Source organism: Gekko japonicus, unplaced genomic scaffold (assembly GCF_001447785.1).
Source record: "Gekko japonicus isolate JY-2015 unplaced genomic scaffold, Gekko_japonicus_V1.1 scaffold1500, whole genome shotgun sequence".
NCBI classification, from domain to species: Eukaryota; Metazoa; Chordata; class Lepidosauria; order Squamata; family Gekkonidae; genus Gekko; species Gekko japonicus.
Genome location: NW_015173177.1, coordinates 380,683 through 396,985, shown reverse-complemented (window position 1 = coordinate 396,985; position 16,303 = coordinate 380,683). Strand labels below are relative to the sequence as shown.

Below are 16,303 nucleotides of genomic sequence, written 5' to 3'. Positions count from 1 at the left end.
GGCGTCCCTTCCCCTAACAACCCCCCCAACGCCAGGCCCAGCGAGGCAGAGGCCTCCGGCCGCAAGGCCCGTTTTCCCTCCCACCCCCACCCACTCCAGGGCCGACATCCGGCCGCAGGGTCCGTTTCCCCCCACTCAACCCCACTCACTCCAGGGCCGGCGACTGGAGGTGCAAGCCTCCGGCTGCCGGGTCCGTTTCCACCCCCCCCACTCCAGGACCGGAGACAGGAGGCAGAAGCCTCCGGTCGCCCACTCCCTTCCCCTCCCCCACCACCCACTCCCAACAGGCACTGAGGGGAATGTAGGGTTGCCAGCTCTAAGGAGGGAAATACCTGGAGGTTTGGGGGGTGGATTCTGTAGAGGGCAGCATTGGGCGGGGGGGGGCGGAAGGACTCAGCAGGTATAATGTCATAGGGTCTACCCTCCTAAAGCAGTCATTTTCTCTAGGGGAACTGATCTCTGTCATCTGGAGATCAATTGTAGCAGTGGGAGATCTCCAGGTCCCACCTGGAGATTGGCAACCCTAGGGGAAAGTCAGCTGCACAGCAGGGGGTTGAAGAGAATGGTTTGATGGCTGCTGGGCCAAGATTGGCAACAATAGTTCCCCAGGAGCCCCATCGTAAATGCACCAAACAATTCCTCAAGATTTTCCAAAACACTACTCTGTTTTGGGCTCCTGGGGAACTTTGAAGTAGCACCAAAGCTTTAAGATCTCTCCAGCTGTCACCTGGAGACTGGCAACAGCTTGTCTGGAGTGTGGGCAGCATGGCATTGTATCTGTCTGAGGTCCCCCTCTTCCTCCTCCTCCTCAGATCCCACCCTCAGCAGGCTTCATCCCTAAAATATCCTGGAAGTTTCCAACCTGGAGTTGGCAACCCTATGTCCTGGAGTTTGAACCTGGAGTTGGCAACCATCAGCCAACGTTTATCTGCCTGTCTGTCTTTACAACCCCCCCCCCACACACACACACACAGCCTCTGCCTAGGGAGCAGCTGACATCATTCTCCTCTCCCAACTGAAAATTCCAACTGCCTTGTGGGGGGGGGGGGAGTTTGAGGTGTGGAATGGAGTGTAGTCCAATCAGCTTCCATATGTAAATGACCTTGGAACGCTGGCCGGGACTGCACAAAGCAGCCAATGAACCCAGCCAGTGTCTTCCGAGTGGCAGTTTTTTCGGCCTAACACTAAAGGGGCCAATTTTAGAATTCTGGCACCCAAAACTCTTTTATAATAAGGGAGAGATCAGACCCTTGGTTCATCAAGGTCTGTATTGTCTACTCAGACAGGTAGTGAATCTCCAGGGTCTCTGGCAGAGGTCTTTCACATCACCTACTAACGGATCTTTTTAACTGGAGATGCCAGGGATTGAACCTGGAACATTCTAAATGTCAAGAAGATACTCTGCCGCTGAGCCACAGCCCTCCCTTGGTTTTAAAATTGGTTTTAAAATCTTTCCTCTCTCCTTCCTACAGGTTTTCCTTAGCACCAGGCGTGGGGCATGGATCATGAATCGTGTCTGGGATGGTGGAGAGCCCCAAGATCTTATTCTTAACCGACGAATTTTCCATTCCTTCTACAGACACACTTTCATTCGTAATTCTGTGCACTTTCTAGTACAGAAAAAAATAAACAAAAAGTTCGACCACACCATGTATGGACTCCAGCCTCAACACAGGTGCAGTTCTAAATTAGAATGATTACATTTGGGCTACAGACAGAGGGCGGGAAAGAACCGCCTTGGCAATAATAGTCATTTGGGTCTTTTTCACTGCATTCTTCTATTCTTTCCTGACCTGAATAGGAAAGATGGCAATAAGTTTGACGGGAATTACTCAGCCTCAGCATAGGAACATGATGTAACAAGCTTTCCTCTGACGCTCCCTGGAGGCTGTGTAATAATATTGCTAGGCCATATTTGTCTGCCATTCGGTCCCTCCACCGTTGCACTGTCTGTATACAAATAAGGTTTTCATATCATTGTAGAGGACATCCATTAAGTTTTAGAATGGTACAGTTGCAGGTTTTCAAATCAAAACACCTGAAGCTACCTTATACTGAATCAGGCCCTCAGTTCATCAAGGCCAGTATTGTCTACTCAGACATGTTCTGTCCATGTATGATCACCTCTTTGCTGTAGATATCCTACGGTGACCTTTGCTGTCCCTGAAACATATATCATTAACAAAGATATGACCTTGGATGCTTTTGAGGGTCAAGAAAGCATAACTACAAATACTCTTTGGGATCATTTCCATAATAGTGAAATTCCCCACATTGATGTTTTAAAAACTGTGTGCTATGTGAAAATTTCCATAGTAGATTTTTCCACACCAGGCGCAGACCCAAAGGTTTCTCCTTCTTACCTCATGTTTTTGGAACTCGCTAAAATTGGGGATTCCAAAAACATGGGGCAAAAAGGAGAAAACTTCTGGTCTGTGCCTGTTGAGGAAAAATCTACTGTGGAAAGTTTCACATAATGCACAGTTTTAAAATGGGGGGAATTTCAGTACTGTGGAAATGGCCTGGGTGTAATCTGTCAATATAAATTGGAATCATCCATTTTCTCCCAATCTTCAGATGAACCAATGTTCTCTAAACCTAATGAACAGCTGACATCTTGAAGTGATCCCAGGTTGAAGCATTCTACTGACTTGAACTTTTGCGCTTTCATAATGGTCCCATTTGTATACAAAGACATTCGTCAGCTGCAAGACACCTCATTACTTGCTGCAAGTTGACTTTCTCTTTGGCCCTGTGGCCAAAGTGACCTCTGTCAAGATTCAGTTTCTCATTGAAGTAATATTTACTGCAGGGTTGACTTCCATACCTCTGCCCAAAGGTAGCTTGCTGAAGAAGCATTAAAACTTCCTTGCATCAGTGTGCTTTTCTGTAGAAAAAATATTTTAAGAAAGAAAACTGTGCATGTGAAGGCAGTAGAGTTAGCAGCATGATGAAAGGGGATGGAGCACAACCCTCAGCTCAGAGTGGCAAATGTCTTGGGCCAGCCTTAATAATAATTCCTACTGAAGAAAATGTAGCCTTATGTTGGACCAACTGAGACAGGTTGTGGTGGTATCCGTAAAAAGAGGTGAAATAATGCACTGGCAGTACAGGAACAGCTAATGAGATGCTTGTCATAGGTAGTTGATGGGTTTTTAGGGTGGAAAATCATTGTAGAATCATTATAGTGAGCTACAAAGAACCCCAAGTTCATACATTCAAGCCCTTTACATAACTCATGAACCAGTTCATCCATAGTCATGTTAATTCATGACTGAGAACTTGGCTTGCTGTAAGAAGAATGTGCTGTCCCAAAGACTGTGCTATCCCAAATAAGTCTGGAGAATACATACATCGAGATGACTTCTGAAACCAAGCCAGGCACCATGATGGCCAGACAGGGTAGGAAAGTACTAGGGTGGCCAGACAGGGAAGCCAAACCTTAATCCCAAATAAATTCCCAGTCAGAAACAAAATATATCCAGTTTGTGGTATGTTATGTTTCAAGGACTACAGTTCTTGTAGGTGGTTCATGCACACCTCAAGCAAATTACCACCTCAGCTAGTTTTACTATCAACAATGTTTAGAATCCTGTACCATTTGTGCTGGGACTGTCTATGGTCCAATATTCGCAAAACAATTGAAACCACAAGTTAAAATGTCAGCAAAGAGACTTGAATTAGAAATAGGCTAGGTTTTCATGACAACTACAACTAGTCTAGTTTGCTTTTTGTACCCCAAATAACAAACAAAATATCTGGGGGTTTTCTGGCATGATTTCAAGTGTCTTGCTGGAAATTGCCTTTCAGGCATGCCTTTGATAGTGGAGTGGGAGTGTGGCAAAATTTTGCAATTACAAGGTTCACCCCAAAATACAGATTTGTTATTCATTTATGCTCTTTGAAAATAAAATCCTACTCTGCTGTAGCCAGTAGGACAAATGCTGTTCTATTTTTCACATATTAAACAACATTTCATTGTGATCAAACAAACGGCAGTTACTTGGTCAACTGACTGATTTCCTAATCCTAGCTTTTGGTGTGATATATTGGGACTCATGTTAAAGAGATTCGAGGAGTTGTACTGGATCAGACAAGTTGTCTATCTAGTACACCATCTTGTTTCACTCAGTGGCCAGGGTATCCAGCGTAGGGCATAGAGACCAAAGCCCTGTGTTGCCTCCTAGCCCTCAGATTTAGAGGTTTGCTAGACATGGTGATTAAAGGAAACCTCCACATTCAATAGTGACCATTGACAGACTTTGTCTAATCCTGTTTTGAAGTAATTTGGGCTTGTGGCCATCTCAACAACCACTGCCAATGAATTCCATACTGAGCGGAGGGTAAATGGAAGGGAAGAGAGCACACCAGTGCACGCACTCTGCCAATGTTCCCTTTGAATGCTTGAAAATGCCTGTTGAGCATTACAGAGTGTTCAGGGATGCTTGTGAGGATGGAAATAGTTTTTGTCCAAGAATGATGGGACTAGATTTCTCAGCTATACAAGACGGATACTTCCAGACTGGATTCTGTCTGTGTATGAGGATGTGTGTTGGATTCATCTTTTTCTCTCAAGTATTTATGCTTCTGTTATGTACAAGTACCTGGGGAACTTGTTTAGGAGTCTAAAATGAAAGATCTCTGTAGCTGGATGGTTAGAGCAAGGAGGGAGGGAAGAAAAAGCAGAATTTATGTCTGTAGGAAGTTTAACTTTCTTCTTTTAAAATAATGCTATGTTAAACAGACCGTCACTTAGAACTTTTTTACTCCGTTGCTCTAGCATTCTTGGTGCTGACGAAGTCAGTAGTTATAAGTCCAAATTGTAAAGTGAAAATTCTTAGAGAATCAGCTCTGCTGGTTCCACCCAATGGATTTTAATTGCTATATTTGTAAATCTTTTCCTCCCATTTTACAGTCTTTTCAGTCAGCATCCAACCATCAATGATGACCTCCCAAACCGCATTATTTCTGGCAGAGTGATGGTGAAACCAAACATCAAGGAGTTCACTGGAACATCCGTCCTCTTTGATGATGGCAGCAAGGAGGACAATATTGATTTTGTCGTATTTGCCACGGGATACAGTTTCTCTTTCCCCTTCCTTGGGAATACCCTCTCAGTAACTAATAACCAGGTCACCTTGTATAAATTTGTCTTCCCACCTCACTTGGAGAAGCCGACCTTGGCTATCATTGGCCTTGTCCAGCCTCTGGGGGCCATCATGCCCATTTCAGAAATGCAGGCTCGCTGGGTTACACGTGTGTTTAAAGGTAAGCTGATGTTACTCCTCGGCATCTGTGATATACCCCTGTATCTCCCCAACTGTCTGGCCGTAAGTTATTTCTCATTAGTTTAAGTCCACTGAGTGAGATCATCCAAAGCTTTGTAGTGGGATGTCATCAGTATGCTGATGTTACTCCTCGGCATCTGTGATGGACCCCTGTATCTCCCCAACTGTCTAGCAGATTTTCCCCGCCAAAACTTCAGTTCCCCTCAGTGACTGTTAGACCCAGTACAGGAGCTTGAGGGAAAGACAGGAGGTGTCTTGTTTTATAAACCCTTGTGAAATGGCACTTGAGGAAAATTAACTTTCAAAAACAGAATAGAGAATTAAACAGGCAGGGAATATATGTATAAAAGGAATAGTCAAGGTTTTGAGATTGCTGAGGTAAAGAACTTTCTAATATATACAGAGTTGAATTCTTAGAACATTCAAGAGAGTGTATTTGTAGTTTTGTTTCAAGTTTTCTAGTTCTTTCTTCCTTACTTTGTTTAGTATATTTCAGCACTAACGCAGTTCTTATTAATGTTTCTTCTGGAGGACAGTGTTTGCTTAAAGTTTCTAGATTTCTTCCTTCAGAATTCTAGATTTTCCTTTAGATATTACAGCTTTTCACTAACTCCTGAAGTGCCTAAGCTTCTCCCCTTTATAGACCAGGGTCCTCTTCCCAATGCCTTTCACTGGCAGGAAGTTATTCTCCTTGTCCCTAAGAAGCAATAACTCCTTTTACTATTTGGCTTATATGGGAGTTCACTCTAACTACCCAGACCTTCTGCCAAATCCTTCTTCAGTATTCTTTGTCTGTATAAGGCTGTTGTGTAGCTTTCCTGATTGAGAAACTAAGTTCTCCCTCAGAACAGTTTTAATATATTTAAGACAATGGAGTTTCTCTTCTTCTTTCTGTAGAAGTACTTTTCTGACTCTTGCCTGTCAGAAAATACCGACTCCCAAAATGTCTCTTCCCTCAAAAGCCAAACCCTCTGGCTACTGATCTAGACGTTAGTTTTTAGACAAAGACCAAACTGTGGAAGACCACTTTCCCCTCCAGATCAGGTGCTTTATTTCTTCTCTCAGCTGATGCTGGCTAACCAGAGAGTGAGTAGAGCAGCCAATCACATAAGCTCTTCTCTCCAGGGAAGATTAAATCATAACCTCCCTGACTCTCTGTACCAAGCAGCATTTTAAAAAGCCTGCTTTTCTGTGTAATCTGTCACAGCATCACATTAAATACACCTCTTAGGACCTGACCTAGATGGCCCAGGCTAGCTCGATCTCGGCATATCTCAGAAGCTAATCACAGTCGGCCCTGGTTAGTCCTTGGATGGGATATCACCAAGGAGGTTTAGGGTTGCTATGCAGAGGAAAGCAATGGCAAATCACCTCTGAACGTCTCTTGTCTTGAAAACCCCTTTGGTGTCACTGTAAGTTGGCTGCAACTTGAAAGCAATTTCCAACACCTAGTTCCTCAGAAAGGGGATCTGATCACATTGCAGCCTATTTGTGACATGCTGACTTCTGTTCCTAGGGCTGTGTAAGCTGCCTTCGGCAAGTGACATGTTGAAGGACATTCACTTCAAGCAAGCTGAAATGGCCAAACGGTAGGATACTTTTGCCCCAAATGAATGGTGTGTTGGGTTGGGTGGGAATGTAACAGGGGTGCCAAGCCATCAGCCAGTCCATGCATTTCCTGCTTTGCTTCGTATTCACCTTAATTGACCTAGCAACCAGAATAAGACAATAATTGTTTCCTTTTTTAAAAATAGCAATAAGTGACGTTTGAGAATAAAACTGGCACAGCGGGGAATGCCCTCATAGTGGATTATAGGTAAAATAATATTTATTTATTTAAAATATTTATATCCCACCTTTCCACAATGCCAAGGCGGCTCACAAGATATAAACACATGCAATGAAGAACATATTTTAAAAACATGAATTAAAATACGTTGTTCAAACGGCAACACTGTCATTACCGGCTGCCAGAGCCATTCATTAGTTAGTTCTGCTAAAGGCATATTGTAATAATTCCACTTTGCTCCTTTTATGGAAGGAAGAGAGTGTAGGAACTGTCCGTACCATCTCTGGCAGCTGAAAAATTGCGTATATCTTTCTGATTTACATTTGCTATGCAGATTGCAGGACTTGAGCAAGGATGTTAAGGAGACGATGTAATTGACAAGGTCTTCATAAGTTGGAAGCGAGTTGATGGTACTTAACATACATGCTTAAGTAGGGCTGCCAAGTGGGGGCGGGGGGCAGGGAATCCCCCGCTTTGGAGGCCCGATTTCTGCCGTGGCCCAGATCGTCGGGGGGGGGGAACCATATGGTTTCGGGGGGGCGACTTCCATGTCATTGTGTTATGGCAGAGTGTCGCAGGCAGCAGCTAGAAAGGTTCTCAAATGGCTGCCACCACTCTGGTATGGGTCTCCTTGGGAAGGCTCAGAGCGCCCACCCTACCCCTTTATACAGTACTTTTCCAGTAGGTTTCCCGTTTATATGTGACTGAATGAGGCATGAGGACCCAGGCAGAGTAACAAACTAGTCTTATTAAAGAGATTGAACAACAACTTCAATTTAATAATGTATAGGAAAAATGAGCTCCGTAAATGTAAGTAAATCAGCAAAATAATAAATCCTAATGTGTCTGACTATACTGTCCTAGCCTGCTCTGGGTACCAGGTCTCAGAGTGACTCACCCCTTTTTGGATGAAGGACCCCTCCTTCTGCAGCAGCCTCACCAGCCCTGCTCCCTGAGGGAGAGAACACCCTCCCACTTTGGGCAAGGCCTTTTATCTCTTCTTCCCAGGCACCACCCTCTGCTGGTACAAGTTTTCCCACCAAATCCCCTGTTAGCCAATCACAGAGTCCAGAGGGTACCTGAGAAATGTAGGCCCTGATACCTACTCCAGTTAGGGCTGCCAATTCCCCCCCGGGGAAACCCCACCCCGGCGTGCACGTCAGCTGGATGTGACGTGCCGACGCCGGGCACGCTGGGGGCGGGGCCACAGCCACCTGAGGGGAAAACTCTATGTCGTCTGGGAGCCCCCCGCCGCAGAACAAAAGGTATTTGGCAACCCTAACTCCAGTAGAGGCTTCCCTGCCTGGAACCACTAGGCCTCTCTAGAACCTGTAGGTTGCACCACATAGGCCCAGGATCATGACACGGAGGTAGAGAAATGACCACGTGCTCAGGGCCGGATTTAGACTTGTTGACAATAGAGCTGGGAGGGGCGGGGTTGGGGAGGGGAGGGAACTCAGCAGGGTATAATGCCATAGATCCTACCCTCCAAAACAGCTATGTTCTTCAGGGGAACTGATATATATATATTTATTTATTTTAAAATTTAAAAAGAGAACACATTACATATTAGAATCACAGAGTTGGAAGGAATCTCCAGGGTCATCGAGTCCAACCCCCTGCACAATGCAGGAAATTTAGAAATACCCCCCCACACACACATACCCAGTGATGGCTGTTCCATGCCCAGACGATGACAACAAACCTCCAGGATCTCCAGCCAAACTAGCCTGGAGAAAAACTACATCCTGACCCCAACATGGCAATCAGCATTTCCCTGGGCATGTAAGAAAAAGAAATAAGCACTGATGCAACCCTTCCTGTTCGCCCTCTCAAGATCTGCCTGAGTTCACAGAATCAGCATTGTGATTAGATGATAGATAGATAGATAGATAGATAGATAGATAGATAGATAGATAGAGAGAGATAGAGATAGAGATAGAGAGGGAGATAGAGAGAGAGAGAGAGAGAGAGAGAGAGAGAGAGAGATTTGGAGTTGGTGAGATGTTATGCAAGAACAGCCTGGAATGATTGGCAGACAGCATGGTCCCAAGTAATGTTCTGGACGCTTTCAGTGCCACTTGTATCCCAAGCACTGACTGCATTTGCTAGGCATGTTTAGCCACCTGGCAGCCGCTCCTGAGCCAACCCAAATATTTCATCTAAACTGAAATGAAATAGCAAACAGCCATCGTTCACAGAAATGTTAATTTTGCCTGGGATTTCTTTGAACAGACAATCTAAAAACAAGCGATTGAACCCTAGGTGCTTGCCGAGCACATTCGGGTTCCAGCAGATTCCAGTCTACTGCTGAGTGGAGTCTGGCGGAACTGTTGATGGAAACAATTTTCGGCATTAATTGGGGGCAACATCCACATGTTGTATTTGGACACTCATGCAAGCTTCACTTGGGGGCAACAAGCTGCTCCTCATCTTATGTAGGAAAGGTAGAAGTACTCTAAGTCAAAAGAACAGAACATGAGGCTACCTCTGCCTTAGAAAAATATACGCCGGCTGTTTCTGGATTTTCCACCCATATCCACTTCAACTTTTTTTATATATATAAATCACAAAGTTGAGAAGTTCTCCGACACTTAATGCAGCTGGTGTGTACCTCTTCTCATCAAATGCCCATTGCCGAAGTCTTAGGGATTTCCTACAGCTTTGGCAGCAGGCCTAACAATTTCCATGGCTAGGATTAGAAGTCAACAACCTCAGTAAAGAAGAGAGAGAAAAGAGAGAGAGAGAGAGATAGAGAGAGAGAGAGAGAGAGAGAGAGAGAGAGAGAGAGAGAGAGAGAGAGAGACTCAGTCAGTCAGTCAGTCAGTTTGGTGCAGTGGTTAGGAGCACAGACTCTAATCTGGGAGACCCGGGTTTGATTCCCCATTCTCCCACATGCAGCTGCTCTCTCAAAGGCAGTTCTTTCAAAGCTCTCTCAGCCCCACCTACCTCACAGGATGTCTGTTGTGGGGAGGGGAAGGGAAAGGGATTGTAAGTCGTTCTGAGACTCATTTGGGCACTGAAGGATGGGGTATATATCCAATCTCCTCCTCCTCCTCCTCTTCTTCTACTTCTTCTGAATGGAGATCAGTTGCAGTTCCAGGAGATCTCCAGGCCCCACTGGGAGGTTGGCAACCCTACATGACATGGCCCTGTTCTTGCCCTTGCAGCTGCCACCTGCACATCCTTCCTTTCTAAAATTTGTGACAGTCAGGCAGTGTAGTTCCTGCAGTTCCTCACATCCCCAATGTCATAATAAGCTGTCCTTGCCACCATGATGAGGAATGGATGGGAATGGCTTTCAGTGATAGGTAGGGCTGCCAAGTGGGGGCGGGGAAATCCCCGCTTTGGAGGCCCGATTTCCGCTGCGGCGGAATTGGGCCCCGGGGGGGACTCTGCCCCCCGAAGCTGCATCACCGGAGGTGACGCGGCCACGTAGGGAACGTTGAGGGCGTGGCCCAGATCGTCGGGGGGAAAACCATATGGTTTCCCCCCCGATGATCTGGGCCACGCCCCCAACGTGCCCTACGTTGTGCGTCACTTCCTGTGACATTCTGCGCGTGTCCCACGGCAGCTCCCAAACGGAAGAAACGCTCCCCCGCCGGTGAGTCATGCCAACTTGGCAACCCTAGTGTTAGGGGGAGGGGTGGTGGTTTGAAAGTGTTGTGGAAGCTTCTAGTTCCCATGATACCTCCAAAGATATTGATGGGCCCTTGATTCAAAATGGCTCTGGAAACGAGAACAAACTTTAAAAAACCAGTTTGTTTTTAACTGGTCCAACTCTGAAATGGGATGGTGGAGGGCTTTCTCACTACAAATGGAAGTTCCACAGCCTGTGAGTGTTTTCTTTAGCTGAAGAAGGACAAACTTCATGACATGCAACGGTATGTAACCAAATTGCAGCAGACCTGAAGGAAAACAGGTTTTAGAAGGAGGGATTTGGGGTGGAGAAGCAGGGAGTCTTTCGGCCGTGTGGAACAACAGGGCCACATCTGCCTGTATGTACATTTGCTATTGGACTATTGGCTTTGCACAGAATATAAATGGAAAATTGGACAGTGTCTTTGGAAGAGTGTTTTCATTGCCCGATCTCAGTTTACCCTTTGTAGATGGAAATTATAAATGGCCCGATTTAAGAGAGGGGAGGGGGGAAGGACGAAGGTACTGAGTGCCAGAGCTCTGATATTGTTTTTATAGAAGGTCCTATGTGGCTTCATTTCTGTCCTTCAGTTCACACTGGACATGCATTCAGTCAAAACACCCATGTGTCAGACCCCACAGCCCACAACGAAGTACACGCTTGCAGGAAGGTTTTACTTTATTGAAGCCATGAAGCACTGGAACAAAGCCACTGTTCAGAATAACGATAGCTCGGAGAGCTGGCAAGGTTAAAACAAGTTCATAATCAATACAGCCAATAAACATGTTTCCCGCCCGCGCCCAAAGGGTTTCTTGCGCGTCTATTCCTTGGGAACGCAATGGCTACCTTATTATAAATAAGCATACACTTTCTCACAGTCTCTACTAATTAAAGACAAAGCAAAGCTCTCTTGCTCTTCCACCTGTGGCCTTGGCTAGATAACGTTACATCAAAGCATGGCTGGCGTATACTGTAAGGAATGCAGAGTTCCTAGGGAGATGTGCGCATGAGTAGCTGAGCGCATCTACGGGGGGTGGGGAGGAAAAATGCATATAGAAACATATAGGCAAGAATAAACTTTTGGCAGCTCGCTGACACCATGTTTCTGTTTTTACGCAAGGTATGTGACAAGTCCACGGCACACAATCCAAGTGGATTATATTGAATACATGGATGAGATAGCTGCTCTAATACCTGTGAATGTCAATATATGGCTCCTTTTCCTCACGGATCCCAAGCTGGCCTGGCAGGTTTTCTTTGGGCCGTGCACGCCGTATCAGTACCGCCTACAAGGACCAGGAAAATGGGGCAACGCCAGAAAAGCTATCCTGACCCAACGCGAGCGGATCCTGAAGCCCTTTATGACCAGGGTAGTGTCTAATTCCCTCAGTCACTCCAAACAGCCATCTGTCTTTAAGGCATTTGTAGTAGTTGCTCTAGTTACTGCATTGCTTGGATGGTTCGAAACATTGTCTTCCTTTATTATATAGTGATATTCTGAGGACAACTGAGATTTTCTGCTTTGGACATTATTATTATTATTTGGTCTGGGGTGGGAAGGGGAGAGATTCTCTTTTATGGTGATAACAGCATCTTTTTAAATAAAAGTCTGCAACATGCATATAGGTGCATACACACACAATAAAATGTGATATTTAACTTTCTGAATTTCAAGTCTGAAAAGCTGGTGCATAATATCCATATTGTACATTAATTCCATGTGGTCAATAAATGTCTGCCACGTATTCTCAGTGGCTGCTGTGACTTGTTCCCCATCTGTGATGTGAGTGTTTGTTTTGCTACTTCTTTCAATGTGCAGATCGCATACCGTGGTGCTTTCAATGAAGGGGGGACATAATTTGGTATTTATGAACCTAGGTTCCTTCCTGGTGATCTGGGCCATTTGAAAACAACAGTTTCCCTAAGCATGGGGATAAAGCCAATATGTATACGCTTTTTATACTAAATGGGGTCCAATGTGCAGCCAAAGCCAAACAGAAAAGTGCAGGCTTACCGTAGATCGGGGTGGCCAAACTTGCTTAACGTGAGAGCCACATAGAATAAACATCAGATGTTTGAGAGCCACAATACATAATCAGATATTACATGTTTTGATTGGAAAATATGCAAATATGCTTTTTATTAACATTAAATGAGACTGCCAAAATAATAACAAAAGGGGTAAAAGCAGATATTGATAATGATATTAATTTGTCCAATGATATTTGTTTGCTAATGATATTTAGCTTCCCCAGCTGCCCTGCTGGGAGCCACACAATATGTGTGAAAGAGTCACATGTGGCTCCCAAGCCACAGTTTGGCCCCCCCTGCCACAGATGAAATCTCAGGTTTGATCCCTGGCTGGAGAAGGTTCTCTAGTGATTTTCCCAGCAGCTGTTCAGAGAGCACTGAAGAAATAAGATTTGAGTCCAGTAGCACCTGAGAGATCAATAAGAGTTTCCGGGTATAAGCTTTCGAGAATTAAAGTTCCCTTCATCAGATATGAGTAGAAATGGAAGGAGGAGATTGGATTTATACCCCACCCTTCACTACCCAAAGGAGTCTCAGAGCAGCTTACAATCTCCTTCCCCTTCCCCTTCCCACAACAGACAACCTGTGAGGTAGGTGAGGCTGAGAGTGCTCTCTTGAGAAAGAACTTGTGACTGACCCAAGGTCACACCAGCAGGTGCAAGTGGAGGCGTGGGGAATCAAACCCAGTTCTTCCAGATTAGAGTTCACACTCCTAACCACTATGCCAAACTGGAGGTCGCTGAATCCTTTAATTATTATTTACAGCACCCCTACCATAGTCTGACTAGGACAAAAGGACTCAGATATCTCCATTTCTCATGTCTGATGAAGGCAGCTTTGACTCTCGAAATCTTACACCCTGAAACTCTTGTCAGTCCCTAAGGTGCTCCAGGACTATCTAACTGGTCTACTGCAGACCTACACGGCTGTCTTCTGAAATGATCTTCAAAAAAGTAAGTCATTCCTAAGCTTTTTGGTGATCAAGGGTTCGTGTGCCTTTTGGTCCTGCATGGCAGACAAAAGAGCAACAGGTACAGCTTTCCCCCTTCACAGCAGTCATGCTAAATAGTGCTGCACAGGGCTATTTTTGGGCAGGAACGCACAGGAACGGAGTTCCGGCTGGCTCCCGAGTTGGCCACACCCAGCATAACAGCAGAAACTCATTAGGACTGGCTACATTAGGGATGTGTGGCCTAACATGCAAAGGAGTTCCTGCTACAAAAAAAAGCCCTGGGTTTTGACAACAAACAAGGTAAACAGAATAAGAAGCAAAAGGTGGGTGTGGCTGGATGACCAGACTTCTGGCAACATGGGGTGTGTGGCCTAATGTGCTAATGAGCTGTGCTGTCAGGGTGTGGCCTAATATGTTAATGAGTTCCTGTTGTTGGGTGTGGCCTGTTATGCTAATGAGTTCCTACTGGGCTTTTTCTACAAAAAAAGCCCTAGTGCTGCAAATGTTATATAACCACTCATGATGCTCTCAGTAGAGGCACTGGAGTCCTACTAGGAAAACGCTATGGCAATGCCAAAAGGTGGGTTCCCATCCAAAATCTCCACTAGCAGAAGGGATTCCCATTGGCGGAGTGACATTTCTCTGCCTCCCTACTCTTGCTGTAAGCCAAATGCCCCCTGAAATGCTGCTGCTGCTGCTAGGGGACAGGAGAAACCCAGGAGCAGCATGGTGGGGGAGCTGAAGCTCTGCCACAGAAGGGGGAAATCGACCCCCTTCTGTCTGTGGAAATTTCCCTCTACATCCAACCCACAATTAGTTCCTAATTGTTTTGATAACTACGTCACCTCCATAAAGTTGTACTTTCAGAGGGAGGTATCAGAGAATAGAAACTAGGCTGAAACTCACAGAAGGAAGGGCCAGTTTGGTGTAGTGGTTAAGAGCACAGACTCTAATCCAGCAGAACCGGGTTTGATTCTCCACTCCTTCACATGCAGGGTGTCTGTTGTGTGGAGGGGAAGGGAAGGGAAGGAAAAGGAGATTGTAAGCTGCTCTGAGTGAAGGGTGGGGTATAAATCTCCTCCTCCTCAGTAATAACATCCTTTACTCCTTAGCACCCACTTGTCTCCCTTGTCTCCCCATGGATAACCAGGCAGCCATTTAACATGTTCAGGTGTTCTCCACACTCCACACCATGCAGCCTACAAGTCAGCCTACAAACACGAATATTTGACCAGGTGTAGCCAAGGATGCTGCGGTCACCAACAGATGTAGCTAGGGATGTCAACCTCCAGATGAGGCCTGGAGATCGCTGGGAATTACAATTGATCTCCAGATGACAGAGATCCATTCCCCAGGAAAAAATGGCCACTTTGGAGGGTAGTCCCTGTGGCATTATATCTTTGAAGCCCTTCCCCAAACCCTGCCCTTCACAGGCTTCAGATCTCCAGGAATGTCCAAACCTGGAGCTGGCAACCCTACTATGCCCTTGCCCAGACTTAGGGATGGTCCATCTGGGGCTTGGATCTATAAGGCCACTTCCTTCGACACTGGGCATAATTAGTACACACCCCATGCACTGTGACAATCTTTTCAGTAAAGGGAGGACTGCTTAACCCACTCTCAGTTACTCTTAATTTATTATTGTTGTGTGCAACCTTGGGGGCCCTGAAGAGAGTCAAGTAGGGGAAGAGAAATTAATATAATAATCGCAAGGGAATAACACAGCCACAGGTGCAGTTCCAAAGATTCTTCGTCACCCAAAGAGTGATTAACACATCATGGAATTCACTGTCACAGGAGGTGGTGGTGGCTACAAGCATGGACAGCTTGAAGAGGGAATTAGGTAAACATATGGAGCAGAGGTCCATCAGTGGCTATTAGTCACAAGGTATAGATAGGAACTCTCTGTCTGGGCCAAGTGATGCTCTGTATTCTTGGTGCTTGGGGTGGGGGGACAACAGTGGGAGGGCTTCTAGTATCCTGGCCCCACTGCTTGACCTCCTGATGGCACCTGGTATTTTGGCCACTGTGTGACAGAGTGTTGGACTGGATGGGCCATTGGCCTGATCCAACATTGGCTTCTCTTATGTTCTTAAGATGAAAGACATCCGTAGACTGCCCCCACCCCACTTTGCCCTCTGTGCTGTTCCTGAGCGGCAACTGACCCCCAGGAACTACCTCTGGGGGCGCTCAGTGGGAGGAGAAAGCAGGGAAGTTCCATTCTGGAATGTTATTGGACCGCTGGATCCATGCCATGACATTTTGCTCTCTATGCTGGGTAGGTGGCAACAGAGATGACAGAAACGCTAGTGAGCACAGTGTCCATCCCAGGTAAGTTCACTTAAGTGGGGTGCCTTGCCTTTGAAATCCAAGTTTCATGAGCAGAATTGAGGTTACTTGTGGTGTGCCTTGAGCCCTATGGCAGGGTGCCAGTTAGTTCATGTCTTTTATGTTTTTGTTGGGGGCGGTGTACTTTTTGCATGAAGTTGTCCTTCTCTCCTTCATGTTGTAGACAGGAGGCGATATTTTGCCACATGAAGCTTAGTGCATCTCTAGATCTTTAGGATGTACCTTGACTCCAGGGCTATTTTTGGGCAGGAATG

The 16,303-nt window shown here is 45.7% G+C and overlaps 1 protein-coding gene across 1 annotated transcript in view; it reads left to right on the top strand.

The window, feature by feature from the left end:
- LOC107119942 (dimethylaniline monooxygenase [N-oxide-forming] 5-like) overlaps positions 1-12,484 on the top strand; it is a 43,280-nt gene extending 30,796 nt beyond the window's left edge. Inside the window, exons 5-8 of the mRNA XM_015422570.1 lie at positions 1,473-1,675; positions 4,916-5,268; positions 6,805-6,877; positions 11,838-12,484. Coding sequence (XP_015278056.1) covers positions 1,473-1,675; positions 4,916-5,268; positions 6,805-6,877; positions 11,838-12,207 — 999 coding nt within the window. The 3' untranslated portion in view covers positions 12,208-12,484. The remainder of the gene's footprint in view (positions 1-1,472; positions 1,676-4,915; positions 5,269-6,804; positions 6,878-11,837) is intronic.
- Positions 12,485-16,303: the final 3,819 nt, after the last annotated feature.